The sequence below is a fragment of the Mercenaria mercenaria genome, chromosome 16, assembly GCF_021730395.1.
Source record: "Mercenaria mercenaria strain notata chromosome 16, MADL_Memer_1, whole genome shotgun sequence".
Classification (NCBI taxonomy): Eukaryota; Metazoa; Mollusca; class Bivalvia; order Venerida; family Veneridae; genus Mercenaria; species Mercenaria mercenaria.
Window position 1 is genome coordinate 18,439,934 of NC_069376.1, and position 19,864 is coordinate 18,459,797.

General features: G+C 36.5%; 1 protein-coding gene across 2 annotated transcripts; it reads right to left on the reverse strand.

Moving 5' to 3' along the window:
• Positions 1-6,281: 6,281 nt before the first annotated feature.
• Positions 6,282-19,190, reverse strand: LOC123541169 (methyltransferase N6AMT1-like). 2 transcript variants are annotated; one of them, XM_053526244.1, is made up of 6 exons: positions 18,901-19,010; positions 16,969-17,055; positions 14,917-15,007; positions 13,775-13,858; positions 10,690-10,831; positions 6,282-7,953 (listed from the first exon to the last, which is right to left on the reverse strand). In XM_053526244.1, exons 1-6 carry the CDS (start codon positions 18,957-18,959, stop codon positions 7,850-7,852), a joined length of 567 nt encoding a protein of 188 aa, XP_053382219.1. In that variant the 5' UTR covers positions 18,960-19,010; the 3' UTR covers positions 6,282-7,849. The 2 variants fall into 2 exon arrangements, with proteins under 2 accessions (XP_053382219.1, XP_045182507.2); XM_045326572.2 differs by lacking the exon at positions 18,901-19,010 and adding an exon at positions 19,047-19,190 and having other exon boundaries at positions 6,284-7,953.
• Positions 19,191-19,864: the final 674 nt, after the last annotated feature.

Consider the following 19,864-nt stretch of genomic DNA (forward strand, 5'->3'; position numbering starts at 1 on the left):
GGACCTTGGTCTTGACCTAGTGACCTACTTTCACATTTCTGAAGCTACAGGCTTCAAATTTGGACCACATGCATATTTTTGTGTTCTGAATTAAAATTTGACATTGATTTTTACCTAGTACCTACTTTCACATTTCTCAATGTGCAGCCTCCAAATTTTAAGCACATGCATAGTTTTGTTTAACGAAATGAACTTTGACATTGAAATTTATCTTTTGACCTACTTTAACATTTCTCAAGCTACAGCTTTCAAATCTGGACCACATGCATGGACCACATGCACAGTGTTGTGTACTGAAATGAAATTTGACCTTGATTTGACCTTGAGCTAGTCTTGAAATTTGGAACATTCAAAAATGGCTCAGTGGTGGGCGCAAAGATCACTGTGGTCTCTTGTTCACTAGGAAATCTTGATGAGAATTTTTACATGTAACCAGGTTTCGCAGGAACTGTACATTGTTCTAAAGAACACATAAGTGTTTTAAGATCTGCAACTCCTTCAAAACAATGAATAGAATACCAAACATAGTTTGTAATTTCTTAGATTTTCCAGATGTAAATAGATCTATCAGGAGAGCTATAAAAGATTATCATGGACCTCTTGTTTTCTTGTTTGTGACTAAGTAGTGAATTGTGCCAATACAATATGCCACAAGTCTCGGGCCGTGTATCCAAAAACATCAGTATTAGGAATATAATTGGTGACAACACGATTGGTTTTGGTTCTGTTGTTTGTCATGATGATATGAACTGACCGTCTGGTGTATCAAGGGATGTTGCGCGAGATGCGACTGTATTATATACAAACAAACCATAGATATACGAAATTACGAGTCAGAAATGGCATTTTGTAGTCTCTGAATATGAGATAGTGAAGTGTGTGGGGAGGATTTCTGTATGCGTGTATGTATATATTTTGTAGTATAAATTTATATGAGCATATTAATAATACTTGTATATGTATAATAACTATGTATCTGTAATCATACTTTTTATATATTTCGAATAAAGCTATTGTTTGTAGTTCTTTCGCAGTGTGAAATTTGTTCTTCAAGGCCAACATGTGAGCTATCTTGCACATAAAAGCAAGATATCAGGTAAAGCCACATTCCTAGATTACAATAAATCCAAAAGGAAAGCGAATATACAGCAAGGAATAATCACCTTCAGTGATCACAATGTAAATCCAGTAGGAAAGACTATTCGCATTCAGTGATCACAAGGTAAATCCAATATGAAAAACAATATTCGCATTCAGTGGTCACAAGGTAAATCCAATATGAAAGACAATATTCACATTCAGTGATCACAAGGTAAATCCAATATGAAAGACAATATTCGCATTCAGTGATCACAAGGTAAATCCAATAGGAAAAACAATAATCGCATTCAGTGATCACAAGGTAAATCCAATAGGAAAAACAATAATCGCATTCAGTGATCACAAGGTAAATTCAATAGGAAAAACAATATTCGCATTCAGTGATCACAAGGTAAATCCAATATGAAAGACAATATTCGCATTCACTGGTCACAAGGTAAATCCAATCGGAAAGACAATAATCGCATTCAGTGGTCACAAGGTAAATCCAATGGGAATGACAATAACCGCACTCAGTGATCACAAGGGAAATCTAATAGGAAAGACAATAACCGCACTCAGTGATCACAAGGTAAATCTAATAGGAAAGACAACAACCACACTCAGTGATCACAAGGTAAATCCAATGGGAAAGACAATAATCGCATTCAGTGGTCACAAGGTAAATCCAATGGGAAAGACAATAACCACACTCAGTGATCACAAGGTAAATCCAATAGGAAAGACAATAATCGCATTCAGTGGTCACAAGGTAAATCCAATGGGAAAGACAATAATCGCATTCAGTGATCACAAGGTAACTGCAATGGGAAAGACAATAATCGCATTCAGTGATCACAAGGTAAATCCAATAGGAAAAACAATATTTGCATTCAGTGATCACAAGGTAAATCCAATAGGAAAGACAATAATCGCATTCAGTGACCACAAGGTAAATCCAATAGGAAAAACAATATTCGCATTCAGTGATCACAAGGTAAATCCAATGGGAAAGACAATATTCACATTCTATTCACATTCAGTGGTCACAAGGTAAATCCAATAGGAAAGACAATATTCACATTCAGTGGTCACAAGGTAAATCCAATAGGAAAGACAATAATCACATCCAGTGATCACAAGGTAAATCCAATAGGAAAGACAGTATTCACATTCAGTGGTCACAAGGTAAATCCAATAGGAAAGACAATAATCACATTCAGTGGTCACAAGGTAAATCCAATAGGAAAGACAGTATTCACATTCAGTGGTCACAAGGTAAATCCAATAGGAAAGACAATATTCACATTCAGTAGTCACAAGGTAAATCCAACAGGAAAGACAATAATCGCATCCAGTGATCACAAGGTAAATCCAATAGGAAAGAGAATAATCGCATTCAGTGATCACAAGGTTAATCCAGTAGCAAAGGTCTCATTCCATGATTTCAAGATCTCGAGGAAAATCTTGCAGGAAAGGACACATTTGAATATCGCAAGAAGTCACAATCAATGGTCGCAAGGTAAAACCAATAGGAAAAGCAGCATTCCTAGATGGATGCCCCCTCAAAATAAAACTGTATTATTAACTGTCGGTATCCAGATTGAAATACTGTTAAAGATTTCTGACATGATATATTTTAAAAGGTTCTCTCCTTAACGAAATAATTACAAACATGCAACTTCATTGAGAGAATCTTAAATAGAGGCCATTGTGTAATAAAACACTGACTACAAGTTACTTAGAATAGTAGCATCCTAAATTTGGACTTTGGTGTGAAGCATCCTTGCATTAAACTTTCTCCTTCTGCTCAGATGGTTTCGTCTGGTTCCCCCTTAGGGACTACAATAGCTCAAACTGAAACAAACTTCTAAACCACTTGGCGTATCTTTACCAAACTCCGTCTACAGCATCCTCTTACTTTTATTCAAAAGGTATTGTTTGGCGTAACAGAAACACCTTTAAACAAGGGGGCCGTAGCGGCATTGAGTAGCTCAACTGAAATCCTATGTGCACAATTTTCCAAGCTGCATAGTATTCCTATGATGTTCCGCGATTCGAGGTCAGATGTTTTTGAGATATGTGCGACACAAACTTCTATGTCCTATTATACACATTTTTGACTAAGTCGAAGGCCTTTAACACTGGTCTTGATGAGCAATATATCTACTAAATCCTGGGTGCACAACTTCACATGCTGAGCAATATTCCTGTAATGTTTCATAATTCTGGCGAAATACGTTTTGAGACACATGTGACACAACTTTAGCCCTTTGTATGCCTATTTTTGACAAAGTCAATGGCCATCTCTGGTCTTGTCGTGTAAGATCCCAAATCTACAGGTTCACCACTTTCAATGCTGAATAAAAATCCCGTGTCCTTTGAGGGTTGTTGACTGGGTCAATTTATTTATTTATTTGGGTTTTACGGCACAACAACACAATATAGGTTATATGGCGCCGAACAGGACTGCAAAGTTTGGTTTCACATTTCATTTACATCGGAAAAAAAAACACGAGGTATGGAATCAAAATTTGCATACCTGCTGGAATCACAGAGTTACAGCAAAACCAAGTGTTAAGACTCTATTAATCGCCTCTTACGATCATGCAAGTGTAAGGCAGTAGTTTCAATTCTTTTCATACATAGATCGTCCCAGAACCACTTGGTCAAACACGTTTTGAGATTATGAACGACACAAATTCTGATGAATTTAAAAAATTTGGGAGTGGGGGCGGGGGGCAATGATATTGCATTTCAATACAATATATTGCTGTTGTGACATTAAGATCATATGACTAGTCCTGATTAGACTGCCTTTCAGACATTATTCGGCACAGGCTGGCACCTAGGAAAAATCACTCACATTCTTAAAGCTAACTGGATGGCTTCCACACATGAAAGAATTCTACATCACTCAGCGAGGTTTTAAGTCAACATGGTGATGACAATTGTTTTAAAGCCAACAAACTCGGCAGTCATCCAGTCAGATGGCTAAAGACCCCTAAATAAGGTTTTGTTTTGATGCCACAGCTACTGGGTGTATACACCACAAAGCAGGGTGTACGAGGGGCGTTCAATATGTAATGTTACTCCGTATGTAGTTCCGTAACCACTGGTTATTTTTAGATGCGGTTTTTGGCACATTGTAGAGCAATTTATTGGGAACACAATGATATATAAATTATAAAAATCGGCAGGTTCAATGTAAAAATATAATCATTTTAGTGAGGTGTACTCAGGTATACTAGAACATTATTATAATTTTGGTTTGTCCTGGGCATCCAGAATCTCAGAAAAATAGAATAACTTGTAAAATCACAAAATTCTATCATTTTTCTACGAGGTACAGCAATTTGTGATGCATTTGCGTTTGTTTTGAACTATTTATTGCATTTTTAATTTTACAACGCAACTAAAAAATCTAAACTCGAAGTTGATACCATCTTGAATGGGTGTTGAGGACGATTAATCAAAGTTGCAAGAACTAGTTTTGCAATCGAGAATTAAGGTACTTAAAGTATCAACTTAAAAGACAAGAATTTTTTAAACGGTGATTATCGCGCCTGACAAAATTGCAGAGGCTTATTGTACTCACCTTATAATTTTTCGAGTAAAAATATACAAACTCAATTTAAAACTGTTATAAACTTTTTTATTTTAATTTTCATACGATTTTGTGAAGATCATGATTTGTTTTATCTGTTTAAACTAAAAATTTAACTATAGTTATAGTTGTTGAATAGTATATTCAAGGAATTACATATTACAATCTCAATATTTTGGACATAAAATTGTCTAGTATACCCGATTACACCACACTCAAATGATTATAGTTTAACTTTGAATCTACCAATTTTTATCATTTGTATATCATTGTGTTGCCAATACATTGCTCTATAATGTGCCGAAAACCGCATCTAAAAATAACAAGTGGTTACGGAACTACATACAGAGTAACATTACATATTGAACGCCCCTCGTATATTTTGCAATAATAAGCTTAACTCGTCAATAATCATTAACAGGAAAATGCTGACAGTATGCAAAAGCAGCCTTGCAAACTTTATTTGACTCAGAACCAATTTCTTAGTTTTTGTCGAGTTAAACATCAGATTATATGAGCTACATGTTTCAAATGTCAAACTGATGATTTTTAGAAAATTTTTGGAAGATTTTCCGATGTACAATCAAGTAACCCCTGGGGCAGGGCCAATTTTACCCCAGGGTCATGATTTGAACAAAGTTTGTAGAAATCTACTAGGCAATGTTAATATCAAATATCTAAGATCTAGGCCTTATGGTTAATATTTAGCCAATTTATGAAGATTTCCCTATGTACAATCAAGTAACCCCTGGGGCGGGGTCAATTTGACCCTGGGGGTCAAGAATTGAACAAATTTTGTAGAGGTCCACTAGGCAATGCTACATGTCAAATATCTAAGCTCTATGCCACCTGGTTTATTTTTAGAAAATTTTGAAGACTTTTCTATGTACAATCAAGTAACCCCATGGGGCAGGGTCAATTTGACCCCGAGGGTCATGATTTGAAAATGCTACATGTCATATATCTAAGCTCTAGGCCTTCTGGTTTACGTCTTAAATTTTTTTGAAGATTTTCCTATAGAAATCTATGTAAAATCAAGTGACCCCTAGGGCGGGGTAAATTTTGACCCCGGGGTCATGATTTGAACAACTTTAGTAGAGGTCCACTAGTCAATGCAACATGTCAAATATCTAAGCTCTAGGGCTTCTGGTTTTTGAGAAGAAGATTTTTTAAGATTTTCCTATTTAAAATCAAGTGACCCCTGGGGCGGGGTAAATTTTGACCCCGGGGTCATGATTTGAACAAACTTGGTAGAGGTCTACTAGGCAATGCTTCACACCGAATATCTAAGCTCTAGGGCTTCTGGTTTTTGAGAAGAAGATTTTTAAAGTTGTTCCTTTCGGTTGCCATGGCAACCAGAGTTCTGCATGGAATTCAATTCTTTGAACAATTTTGAAAGGGGGCCACCCAAGGATCATTCCTGTGAAGTTTGGTGTAATTCTGCCCAGTGGTTTTCAAGAAGATTTTTTTTAGAAATGTTGACGGACAACGCACGACTGACGACGCATTACGCACGACTGACGACGGACATCAAGCGGTCACAATAGCTCACCTTGTCACTTCGTGACAGGTGAGCTAAAAGAGCAATTAAACTTTATTTTTGTAAAGCTTTATTTTGATTCATGATAAATTACAAGCAAAGCAATCTTTAAATTACCTTCTGCAACCTTTAGCCTGCTGGCGGCAAGTTATTCTGCCTTTACGACCAGTGCAGACCAAGATTAGCATGCACATCTGTGCAGGCTGATCAAGGTCTGCACTGGTCGCTATTTAGTCAGTATCTTTTTGGTATACACCCCTTTTAACAGTGAATGGTACAGTCCCAAAAGAAAGATGGAAAAGTTCATCAAAGAAATTTAGCAGGGTAAGGGTAAAGATAGGCCAAGTGGTTCATCAGTGGTTGCTATTCAGTCAGCAAATTTTCAGTGAACACCCCTTCCAATAATAAATGGTATTGCCAAAATTGAATGACTGATCAGTCCATTTTAGAAATTTAGCAGGGTAAAGGTTAAAAAGATATTTGTTTTTTTTCTTCACCAAGAAATAGATTCATGACTTGATTATACAGTTTTATTCAGTCACAGCTGTTGTACAAAATTAAATCCTGCTCTGACAGAAGCTATATGGGAAGTCATCAAAACATGTGACAAATTGTTCTTTAATGAATCTGATAATATAACTCTACTGTACAATCCATATTTTCTATAACTAGGCTTTTCTTAAATTTCTCTGTAAATACGAGATAATTTCATTGATATTATAAATCATTTTAAAGAACTCTAATGGTGGTAACATAAAGTCTCTTTTTTAATTTTCAAAATACATGTATCTTGACAAATTTGAACTTATTGTCAAAACTGATTTTGATGGGGTATTTTTCATAGTACATTTCAGCCATTTCTTTAAATTTTGACTATTTGAGACAAAAGCAGCATTCCCAAAGGCTCCAAAGTTGTCCGTGGTTTATATCTAATAATTTTGACCAGTAATTTTTCTAAATCTGACATTACGCTATCACATTTTTATATTATTCTAGCAGATGTTTTGTATAATACCCCGATAACATATTTGATCTCACATGCCATAAATATATATATATGTCATATTGGTAGCACTGAACTATCGTTTTTGTTGATTCAATGCCTTGTTGATTATATATAGCTGTCTTGTTTTTGCTGACATTATGTCTTGTCTAAGATACAGAGCTATCTTGTTTAGCCAACTCTCTGTCTTATTAGTGATACACAGCTATTTTGCTGACATTATCATGTCTTGTCAGTGATACAGAGCTATCTTGTTTTTGCTGACATTATGTCTTGTTAGAGATACATACAGAGACATCTTGTTATGTCTTGTCAGTGATACAGAGCTATCTTCTTTTTGCTGACATTATGTCTTGTTAGAGATAGAGAGCAATCTTGTTTTTGCTGACATTATGTCTTGTCAGTGATACTGAGCTATCTTCTTCTTGCTGACATTATGTCTTGTTAGAGATACAGAGCTATCTTGTTTTTATGGATATCACATCTTGCTGGTGGCAGATATCTCTTGTCTCTGCTGACATTATGTCATGTTCATAATATTGAGCTGTCTCCTCTTTGCTCATTTGCTTTAGAGGCTTTACCACCACTTTCCTATCTTATTACCCTGATACCCATATTGCTATCGTGTAAATTTTAGCACCGACAAGAATTCTGGTCCACTCCTCCTAGACAGTACTGTAGTCATTGTTAAACCTGCAGTCCCCAGTATGGATCCAATCTCCTCTGAAAAATACAGAAAATAATCAAAACCTTATAACTCATCTCAACTGGTAAACTATTTGCTTGTACATTTTCCCACAAATTTGAATATTCATTGAAATTTCATCTAATTTACATTTTTTTTAAATCTATTAAAAATTCTCGTAAAAAATTTGTCCATAGTTTAAAGATGACCCTGCTATGTAATTCTAGGACAGCACTGAACCTACTATGTAATGTTAGGACATGGATGATCCTGCTATATAATGTTAGGACACTGATGATCCTACTATGTAATGTTAGGACATGGATGATCCTGCTATGTAATACTAGGACATGGATGTCTATGCTATGTAATGTTAGGAAACTGATGATCCTGCTATGTAATGTTAAAACACCATTGAACCAGTTATGTAATATTAGGACATGGATGTCCATGCTATGTAATGTTAGGACATGGATGGTCCTACTCTGTAATGTTTGGACATTGATGATCCTGCTATGTAATGTAAGGAAATGGATGATCCTGCTATGTAATGTTAGGACACCATTGAACCAGCTGTGTAATTTAAGGGCATGGATGGCCCTGCTCTGTAATGTTAGGACACCATTGAACCAGCTGTGTAATGTAAGGAAATGGATGATCCTGCTATGTAATGTTAGGACACCATTGAACCAGCTGTGTAATTTAAGGGCATGGATGGCCCTGCTATGTAATGTTAGGACATGGCCGACTCTGCTATGTAATTTTAGGACATGGATGATCCTGCTATGTAATGTTTGGACATGGATGATCCTACTATGTTATGTAAGGAAATGGGTGATCCTGCTATGTAATGTTTGGGTATGGATGATCCTGCTATGTAATATAAGGAAATGGCTGATCCTGCTATGTAATGTAAGGACATGGATGATCCTGCTATGTACTGTTAGGACATGGATGATCCTGCTATGTAATGTTAGGACAGGGATGATCCTGCTATGTAATGTTTGGACAGGGATGATCCTGCTATGTAATGTTAGGACAGGGATGATCCTGCTGTGTAATGTTAGGACAGGGATGATCCAGCTGTGTAATGTTAGGACAGGGATGATCCTGCTGTGTAATGTTAGGACAGGGATGATCCTGCTATGTAATGTTAGGACAGGGATGATCCTGCTATGTAATGTTAGGACAGGGATGATCCTGCTGTGTAATGTTAGGACAGGGATGATCCTGCTATGTAATGTTTGGACATGGATGATCCTGCTATGTAATGTTTGGACATGGATGATCCTGCTATGTAATGTTAGGACAGGGATGATCCTGCTATGTAATGTTAGGACAGGGATGATCCAGCTATGTAATGTAAGGACAGGGATGATCCTGCTATGTATGATCCTGCTATGTAATGTTAGGACAGGGATGATCCTGCTGTGTAATGTTAGGACAGGGATGATCCTGCTGTGTAATGTTTGGACAGGGATGATCCTGCTATGTAATGTTTGGACAGGGATGATCCTGCTATGTAATGTTAGGACAGGGATGATCCTGCTATGTAATGTTTGGACAGGGATGATCCTGCTATGTAATGTTAGGACAGGGATGATCCTGCTATGTATGATCCTGCTATGTAATGTCAGGACAGGGATGATCCTGCTATGTAATGTTAGGACATGGATGATCCTGCTATGTAATGTTAGGACAGGGATGATCCTGCTATGTAATGTTAGGACAGGGATGATCCTGCTATGTAATGTTAGGACAGGGATGATCCTACTATGTAATGTTAGGACAGGGATGATCCTGCTATGTAATGTTAGGACAGGGCTGATCCTGCTATGTATGATCCTGCTATGTAATGTTAGGACAGGGATGATCCTGCTATGTAATGTTAGGACAGGGATGATCCTGCTATGTAATGTTAGGACAGGGATGATCCTGCTATGTAATGTTAGGACAGGGATGATCCTACTATGTAATGTTAGGACAGGGATGATCCTACTATGTAATGTTAGGACATATATGATCCTACTATGTAATGTTAGGACAGGGATGATCCTACTATGTAATGTTAGGACAGGGATGATCCTACTATGTAATGTTAGGGCAGGGATGATCCTACTATGTAATGTTTGGACAGGGATGATCCTACTATGTAATGTTAGGACAGGGATGATCCTACTATGTAATGTTAGGACAGGGATGATCCTGCTATGTAATGTTAGGACAGGGATGATCCTATGATGTAATGTTAGGACAGGGATGATCCTACTATATAATGTTTGGACATGTATGATCCTACTATGTAATGTTAGGACATGGATGATCCTACTATGTAATGTTAGGACAGGGATGATCCTACTATGTAATGTTAGGACAGGGATGAACCTACTATGTAATGTTTGGACATATATGATCCTACTATGTAATGTTAGGACATGGATGATCCTGCTATGTAATGTTTGGACAGGGATGATCCTGCTATGTAATGTTTGGACATGGATGATCCTGCTATGTAATGTAAGGAAATGGATGATCCTGCTATGTAATGTTTGGACATGGATGATCCTGCTATGTAATGTTAGGACATGGATGATCCTGCTATGTAATGTAAGGAAATGGATAATACTGCTATGTAATGTTAGGACATGGATAATCCTGCTACGTAATGTTAGGGCACCACTGAACCGGCTATGTAATGCAAACTCAGACGAAGTAAGGATTATTAGGATTTTATATGCCTGTTTTACAACAGGGTTTGATGTGAACAAATATACCTGGTTTGTTTTCCTTAATAACAACCATATAGAAAATGCCTGTGTCTGACAGTAACTGTGGAACAAGGGGGAGAACTCTGTTTATAACCTCCCGTCCATCTTCCCCACCTGCCCATGACGCCTCAATACCATTACTGCCTACCTGTAAAAATATTAAATTTCAACTGTTTTAAGACAAAGTCTCATGAAAAGCTTACGTCATATACTTGATATTTCAGCTTTACTTGTGGAGAAAGACCCCTACATACCTGTTTGATATAATTTATCCCCAAGGTACTTGTCAGGGTATAATTTTCGGCACTTGGGGAGACCACAGAAGAAACAAGAGCGGTCTGTAAGACAGCCAATGCTTGACTATCCAGAAGCTGGAATATCCCCCTAAATGTTAAAATGTCCATAGAGTTTCAATTCTGAATCTGCATTCGTTTTGGAGACAGTAACTTGCATACAAAACTATAACTTTAAGTTCAAAAAGGGGACCTAAAAAAGAAACAAGAGTGCAAGAATGTCACAATATACGCCCGTCACAGCAAATTTCTTTACTCTAGCACCTGTATTTGCAAATGCAATTTTAATTTTGTGGTAATTTTTGTAATAACTAAGTGTTTTGTTTTTCTTAGTCCACAAAAAAACTCCTTACCAGGTAGAGATACCTTAAAATACACCTAAAATTGGAAAGTAACATCTATGTTGTACCACAGAAAAGTGGTCTTGGTTTTTCCCTACGCTCAATTATAAAAAAGTTACAATATAAGTTATTTATAGTAACAACTAAGGGAAGTTAATCTTAAAAAAAAAAAAAAAAAAAAAAAAAAATGTAAGTCCTCACAAAAATCTTTACCAGGTAGAGACTGGTCAAAATACACCTCAAAATTGGATGTAGCATGCATGTTGTACTACAGAAAAGTGGTCTCGATTTTTCCCTACGACTAGTAATGAAAAACTTACAATATAAGCTATTTATAGTAACAACAAAAGGCAGTAATTCTAAAGAAGGGAACTGCACATGACACTTCGTCTCATGATGATGTATAATTGTGTCAAGTTACATCAAAATCCCTCCATGCATGAAGAAGAAATGCTTCGGACAAAGTCATTCTTGTATCTGACCTTTGGCCTCTAAGTGTGACCTTGACCTTAGACCTAGGGACCTGGTTCTTGCGCATGACACTACGTCTCGTGGTGGTGAACATTTGTGCCAAGTTATATCAAAATCCCTCTATGCATGAAGAAGAAATGCTCCGGACAAGGTTTTCATTCTTGTATCCTTTGACCTCTAAGTGTGACCTTGACCTTAGACCTAGAGACCTGGTTCTTGCGCATGACACTCCGCCTCATGGTGGTGAACATTTGTGCCAAGTTATATCAAAATCCCTCCATGCATGAAGAAGAAATGCTCCGGACAAAGTTTTCATTCTTGTATCCTTTGACCTCTAAGTGTGACCTTCACCTTAGACCTAGGGACCTGGTTCTTGCGCATGACACTCCTTCTCATGATGATGAACAATTGTGCCAACTTTCATCAAAATCCCTCTATGCATGAAGAAGATATGCTCCGGACAAAGTCATTCTTGAATTTGACCTTTGACCTCTAAGTGTGACCTTGACCTTAGACCTAGGGACCTGGTTCTTGCGCATGACACTCCGTCTCATGATGGTGAACAACTGTGCCAAGTTTCATCAAAATCCCTTCATGCATGTAGAAGATATGCTCCGGACAAGGTCTGTGGACGCCGCCCGCCCGCCCGCCCGCCAACCCGCCCGCCCGCCCGCCCGCCAGGGGCGTTCCCATAATACGTCCCGTTTTTCAAACGGGCGTATAAAAATAAGTTCAAACCTACATGCCTTTAAATGATAGCTATACGTACTTGCATGCAAAACTTTAACCAAGGTGTGATGCTGATGCCTGGGCGAGTAGAATAGCCCTGACTTGTACCTGGACTATTCTACAAATAGTCAAACTAACATCTACACCTGCCACAAATAACATACAGTTTGTGAGCAATACAATTTGTGAGTCATACAAGAATGATTCTTCTAACAGATAAAGAAGACATAGCTCACACAAGGATATCAGAACAAGAGCTGTCAGTGGACAGCACGCTCGACTATTCTCAGTGCTTGATAGTATAATATAAGCTATGAGTAAAACTTTAACATTATGTTGTACAATAAGCATATCCTAAGTCGAAAAGGGGCCATAATTCAGTCAAAGCTTGATAGAGTTGCCTCCTTTCTACAGACTGGGGTCATGATGGTAAACAAGTATGCAAAATATAAAAGCAATATCTCAATGGACTTTGAAAATATTTAGGGTGGTACGCAAACTTTAACATTTATTCTAAGCCGAAAAGGGGCCATAATTCAGTCAAAAAGCTTGATAGAGTTGCCTCCTCCTTTTTACAGACTGGGGTCATGATGGTAAACAAGTATGCGAAATATCAAAGCAATATCTCAATGGACTTTGAAAATATTTGGGGTGGTACACAAACTTTTAACATTTGTGTCGAGCTCACGCTAACGCTCACACCGACGCCGACGCTGGGTCGAGTAGGATAGCTCCCCTATTCTTCGAATAGTCAAGCTAAAAACGGGCTGCATTACTTTGACCTTTATTTATTAAATATTCAATGCTATTGCATGGTTTATCTTCTGATTTACAATGGTTCCGAGAGCCTGAGAGGTTAAATATCCAAGCATCTGGAATGAGGACCTGTGGTAAATCAGATAATAAACCACAAGATGGCATTGATAATTTTCATTATAATATGCTCATTAAAACATCATGATGAAAATCATGCAGAACTTTATCTGATAGTAATGAATTTGGCATCATGAGGCTATCTGTCGTCATAACTGATGTCATACTGTTCCAACACCAGTTTGCACATCATCTATGGTTTATTACAGAATATACAACACAAGACTTTCTCCTTTCATTTAACTAATAAAAAAGTCATGCCATGTTATAATTTACATCCACAAATACATATCCCCAGCCAAACGAGATTTTATGCCCAAGAAATTAGATGATAAGATGGTTTTATTTAAACTGTTTTTGTCTGAACCACTGATTTTTACTGACCTCTTGACTTGGAGTAACGACATATGGTGGATTGAATAGTAAAACATCGGCCCGCTTCCTTAGTCTCTCAGCTAAACCGCTTACCTGCAATATAATATATAGTATACAGTACAAGACACAAAAACTCATTGTACGTTAATTTTCCATTTTCTACATTTATATCCTATTACTTTTTTTACCTTCTGCCTTCAACTGTTTGCAGGTGATTTGTGGTGTTTGTAGACAGTAAAGCTGAAGGAGTGAGTCCTACTAGGGTGCCATCACAATTTCTTCCAATCCTTTTTTTTAGTTTTTGTTGCGTTTAACATCATACTGATACAATTACAGGTCATATCGCGGCTTTCCAGCTTCTGGTGGGGGACAAAGACCCCCAAGGTGCCCCTCCCAAGGTGACCCTCTTGGGCAATATTTCAGGCATTATCAAGCACTTGGGTAGAACTACAGACCCATAATTCAGCTGTAAGGCTGCCTCTCATGAAATAATTCTACACTCCGAAGAAAAGTTTCCAACTCACAGAAATGGGGGAAAGTGATCTGAAATCATTAACCTTAACCACTCGGCTATGGAGGCCCTTTTCTCATCCCATCTGGATCCAGCATGGTCATCCCCAAAAATAACTTTGAAACAATCACACTAAAAATAGTTGGTAAAAAATAAAAGGGCTAAAATTTAGATACAAACAGTGGAAATTACTGTGAAATCTTTAATATTCCATGGGGACTAGTTTTCATGGATTTCGTGGTTGAGTGATCCATAAAATTAAATCCAAATGAACTAGACTTAGTAAAAGTTCCCATTCATGTAATGTTGAAATAGGATTTAAATTAAGATTTCAACTTCTGAAGATAAAATGAAAGGAAGTTTGTATGTGTATTAGGATTTAATTTCAGGTATTGACTTAACCATGAAATCCATGAAAAATTAGTTCCCCACAAAAATTAATGACTTCAAAGTAGTTCTATTTAACTTCTAACATGCTAAGTTGTTTACATTTTAATATTTCTTAAACATGTTAAATGCATCAGAAATTTCAAAAGCTTACTTACAGGTCAAGAGCAATAACTCTTGGAATTTATTTTCAAGCAGCACATTAATTAAAGGAGATAAATTTATTTAAAACAAAAAAAGTCAAATTATCTACCAGATCTGTTCGGATTGGCTCTAAACTGACATTATTCTTCAGTCCTGTTGTCTTGGTTATTGACACAGCTCGGGGATTTATATCAGTGCATCTGTAATTATAAAACAAGCTTTAGAAACGATTTTGGGAAAAGAGAAGACTTTATTAAGTGGTCGTTTTTTGCATATAATCTTTATTTGCAGCAAAGAATTATTACCTCACCCTGATACTGATATGTATTCTTTTTATTTTCAGTCGAGGGTGTAACTGTTTCAAGTTATCGCAGTTTATAACACATCTGAGTTATTGCTTAAACTTTCATAACTTGTTTCAGTTATCATAAAATATTACAAAGCCCTCCTGTGCCAATTCCTCATTATGAATGAGACTAATGCAATTATTTCCTGAATCCTTGACCTTTTATCTTTCCAGCGATGCAGTAAAAAATTTTTACACAAGGCTGATAAAGTTTTACGCAAACGTTTTAAAGCTATAAAACGCTTAATATCCCATTACGCTTATCAGGTCATGTTCAGACTAAAAGAGAATTTGATTAACCACAGTTTGCTACTAATTTCACTTTAAAGGTCACTTTGTGAGAACAGCAAAAAGACTTTTTTGGAATAACTTACTAGAGTTAACTCTATTTTATAACTAAAACAGGTTATACAAGAGCTGTCCGTAAGACAACCAAGCTCGACCATTCGAAATATTGTCCCAGAAGCAGGAAAATATTACCCAAAATGTTAAATATCAAAAGAGTTTTAAGTTCGAAAAGGGACATAATTTGACCAAAATGCATATCAGAGTTATGGGACTTGATGCTATCAACTAGTTTTATAACCCCGAATAAACATGTAAGGTTTCAATTCCATATCTGCATTAGTTTTGGAGATAGCAACTTGCATGTAAAACTTTAACCAGAATTTTTTAAGTCCAAAAGGGGACATAATTTGCCAAAAATACATGTCACAGGACTTGACCCAGTGAGGCTGATAATTGATCTAGAAAATGAAAAAGTAAGTTTCAAATCTATATGCCTTTAAGTAATAGCTGTATGTACTTGCACGCAAAACTTTAACCAGGATTTTATTAAGTCCAAAGGGGGAATAATTCGGCTAAAATGAAGGTCAGAGTTATGGGACTTGATACTATCAACTATTTTTATAACCCCGAAGAAACAACTATTTTTATAACCCCGAAGAAACATGTTGAGTTTCAATTCAATATCTGCATTAGTTTAGGAGATAGTAACTTGCATGTAAAACTTTAACCAGGATTTTCTAAGTCCAAAAGGGGGCATAATTTGCTCAAAATACCTGTCAGAGTTATGGGACTTGACCCAGTGAGGTAGGTAATTGATCTAGAAAAAGAAAAAATAAGTTTCAAATCTATATGCCTTTTAGTAATAGCTGTATGTACTTGCACGCAAAACTTTAACCAGAATTTTCTAAGTCCAAAAGGGGGCATAATTTGGCCAAAATGAAGGTCAGAGTTATGGGACTTGGTGCTATCAACTAGTTTTATAACCCCGAAGACACACGTGAAGTTTCACTTCAATATCTGCATTAGTTTTGGAGATAGTAACTTGCATGTAAAACAGAATTTTCTAAGTCCAAAAGGGGCATAATTTGCTCAAAATACATGTTAGAGTTATGGAACCTGACCCAGTGAGGTTGGTAATTGACCTAGAAAAAGAATAAATAAGTTTCAAAGCTATATGCCTTTAAATGTTAGCTGTATGTACTTGCATGCAAAAACTTAACCAAGGTGTGACACCGACGCCGATGCCAGGGTGAGTAGAATAGCTAGACTATTCTTCGAATAGTTGAGCTTAAAATATAAAACCCTCATAAATCTACTCCAATCTACAGTATTCTGTTTCACTTTGAAATTCTGATTCTGGTTAGCAGGCGTGCAAACAAGCGCTGTCAGCGAAGACAGCAAGTTTGACTATTCCCATGCTCGATAATGAAACAGGGCATATCTGAGGAAACTAGAGCAAGTGCACTAAAACTTTGAACAAGGTGGACTGCTCACCATAGCCTTTGTAAATCATTATGTAATTCTTACATGCAGAATATAGGAAATCCTATCTCTTTTGCCAAGAATGTTGAAACTATACCAGACCCAGCTCCAATCTCCAGACATATCTGTGGCCTAAAATGAATAAAACAAGTTACAGGAATATATCGAAAAATATCAAGTGTATAAATCAAGACGACCGTTCATGTCGATAATAAAATGTCTTAGATTCTGCTTTATCACTCAAAATACAAAAGGTATCCCAGCTACATGTAACCTTGGTTCAGGTAGGTCCATCATGTAACTAGCAAGCTAAAGGTATATGGCAGGACCTTCCTGTGAATACCTGTAAGAACTGTTACTTCAGGAGCTATTTTTCAGGCCGATTCCATATTAAGGTTAACTGTTATATATATTTCTCAAATTCTATGACCTTTTTTCAACTGATTTCAAAGAAACAATCATGGCAGTAGAGCTAGAGAATGGTACCAGCTCTCTAAGCATGCTGTTCTATGGAACCAGTATCGGTTCCCTGTGTAATTCTAACTGATTCAAAATGTCCTGTAAGTTCTATGACAAATGCTTGCCTTTTACTCAGCTTAAAGTTCTATTTTGAAACATAAAGCGAACAAAATAAGTCTTAACGGCGATATACCTTATACTAAACATAGGAACGCAACTAGTTCTGGCTACCATAACTTAACTGATGCTGTTTTTATTTTCTGATGGTTGTGTCCATTAAGTTATGGCGAAACCCCATTTGGTTAACTAACCAGTATCAAACCGCAACATCTCACACAGTCTCTTGTGAGAAACTGATGACATCATGCAACAGTTCAGAGGATGTGGTTATTTTTGAAAATCAATATCAAAATTTCACCTATTTATGAATTTATTTTAATCATAAACATAGCCATTTTCAATAAAATTCATAAAGAAACATACCTTAGAAGGTTTAAGCTCTCAGAAAAGGTCAATATATAACGATTTTATACCGCCTAGTAAAGTATTGGTTTTCGAATGAAAAGTACCCTGATCAGGTGACAACTACAATGGAGGACAAAATATTGCAGACTGGGGTACCAATTTGAAACTTGTGTGTATAACTTGTGTTCAAATTATGTTGCAAGGATTATTTTATGCCAGATCAAAATAAAATTGGATTAGAAACATTTTAAAGTAAAAGGTGAGTTTATTGCCTTCCATTTGATGAAATTATAGCGCGACAAGACTTCTGGCACGATTCCTGGTTAGGTTTCAGCACAGGAGTCTATTTATATATATAGGGGGTATTTTTTGTAAAGATAAGACTTCTACATGGTCTTACTGATAGAATTTCAGACTCCTGTGGTTTCAGTATGGGATACATTTCAGCTCAGAGATCTGTAATGGCATATAAACATCTCTGAGCTGAATTTTTTTTAGCTAGAACGCAACATGCCCGTCATTCGGTAATTCGGTAAGGATATCAATCAGCACAAAGAGCTATAAAAATAAATAGATCGGCAACTTGAAAGGCATTTAGAACAAATCTCGCCAAACAAACGTGACAACTGAATGAGATCTCCTTTAACGGAAGTGACGCGTTCTCCACGCGCCATTTTGTACGCAAAAGCAATTATTCATCGGTAAATTAATTATCACCGTATAACCACGCTTCTTTTGATGGTAAGAAACGTGTACTCTGTGTCTTAAGACTATTTCACATTAAACTAATGTTGTTTTAGAAGCTAACATCTATCTTAAATGTAATTTTAAAGGTACAAATTGTAACTCCATGCTCGCCGATGTTTGTTTTTACTAAAATAACGCCGATTCACGCTCTGACACGAGATCACGCGAGATTACAGCCAGTTGCCTTTCTGTGTATTTTTTACTTCTTTGATCAGCATGAACATAATGCGAAAGAGAAAAATAACCAGAATGACTGTTATGCTACAAGTAACAGAAACCCTTCCTTTCACAATTCAAATGACGTACCTGTCAAGATAAGGGTTACTATTATAGGTAGCCGCAAAAAAAGCCAAGAAAAACAACATGTGTCCGAAAAGTGTATGTCTTGCCTCTATCCGATTACTATACTAGTAAAATCGCTTGTCGGAAGACCGAAGTAAAATTACATTCACCGTAATGTTTTCAGGGTAGGTAGTTCATTTTCTATTGCATCCAAAAACAGAAAGGAATCTTCGGCTGGTTCGTAAATGTGACTAAAATCGTCGCTTGAAATATGAGAAATGTCCGGAGTTGACATAATATGAGTTGCTTCCCCTGTTACGATTTTTTTAAAAGGTCAGAGACCACCAATTCAAAAAAGTACAGGTTACAACACACTAAAAGCTGTTCTTTATTCTATAGGTTATAACACACTAAATAGTTGTTGTTCATTATTCTATATAAAATTGACCTATTTCCAATGACCGCAGAACACATCAGAACCCATTTTAGATTTCTGTAACTTACATTTTCTTGAAGAATATTGTCAGTGCTAACTAAAAATCAAAAGAAAAGTAGGGGTCATGTTTGATGCAAGAAAAATAATTTCAGTCAAACACACAAACTGCAAAATCAGCTAAAAAAATGAGACCCCAAATTATACTGGTGGAGTATGATCCAAGTTTCTATGAAAAATTTTGTCATGTTGTTATTTCATTATGAAAATGTTACCTACATGCAAAGAACTATAAAAATAAATAATGTATTTTTAGTTCTTTGCTACATGTCAAGCATAGATCTGTCATGTGATTTTAGCAAAAAAATTGCAAAGAAAATAAGGAAAATAGCTCTACAGAGCAAAAAAACTGAGGACTATTTGTATCAGCCATTATGCGACTACCATTTTTTTTGCGCCATTTTTCTATTTAGTGTCAGTATGCCTATAAGAAAAACTTTTTTCTCTGACACTATGCCAGTTTCATTTGAAATGTACAAGAAACCCAAATGCATG

Coding starts and splice junctions, on each gene's coding strand:
- LOC123541169 (XM_045326572.2), bottom strand. CDS start 19,171: ATGTCAACTCCGGACATTTCTCATATTTCAAGCGACGATTTTAGTCAC. Junction 13,859..14,916: donor AGCCAATCCGAACAGATCTG/GTAGATAATTTG, acceptor ATTATATTGCAG/GTAAGCGGTTTAGCTGAGAG. Junction 7,954..10,689: donor TATTAAGGAAAACAAACCAG/GTATATTTGTTC, acceptor TGTATTTTTCAG/AGGAGATTGGATCCATACTG.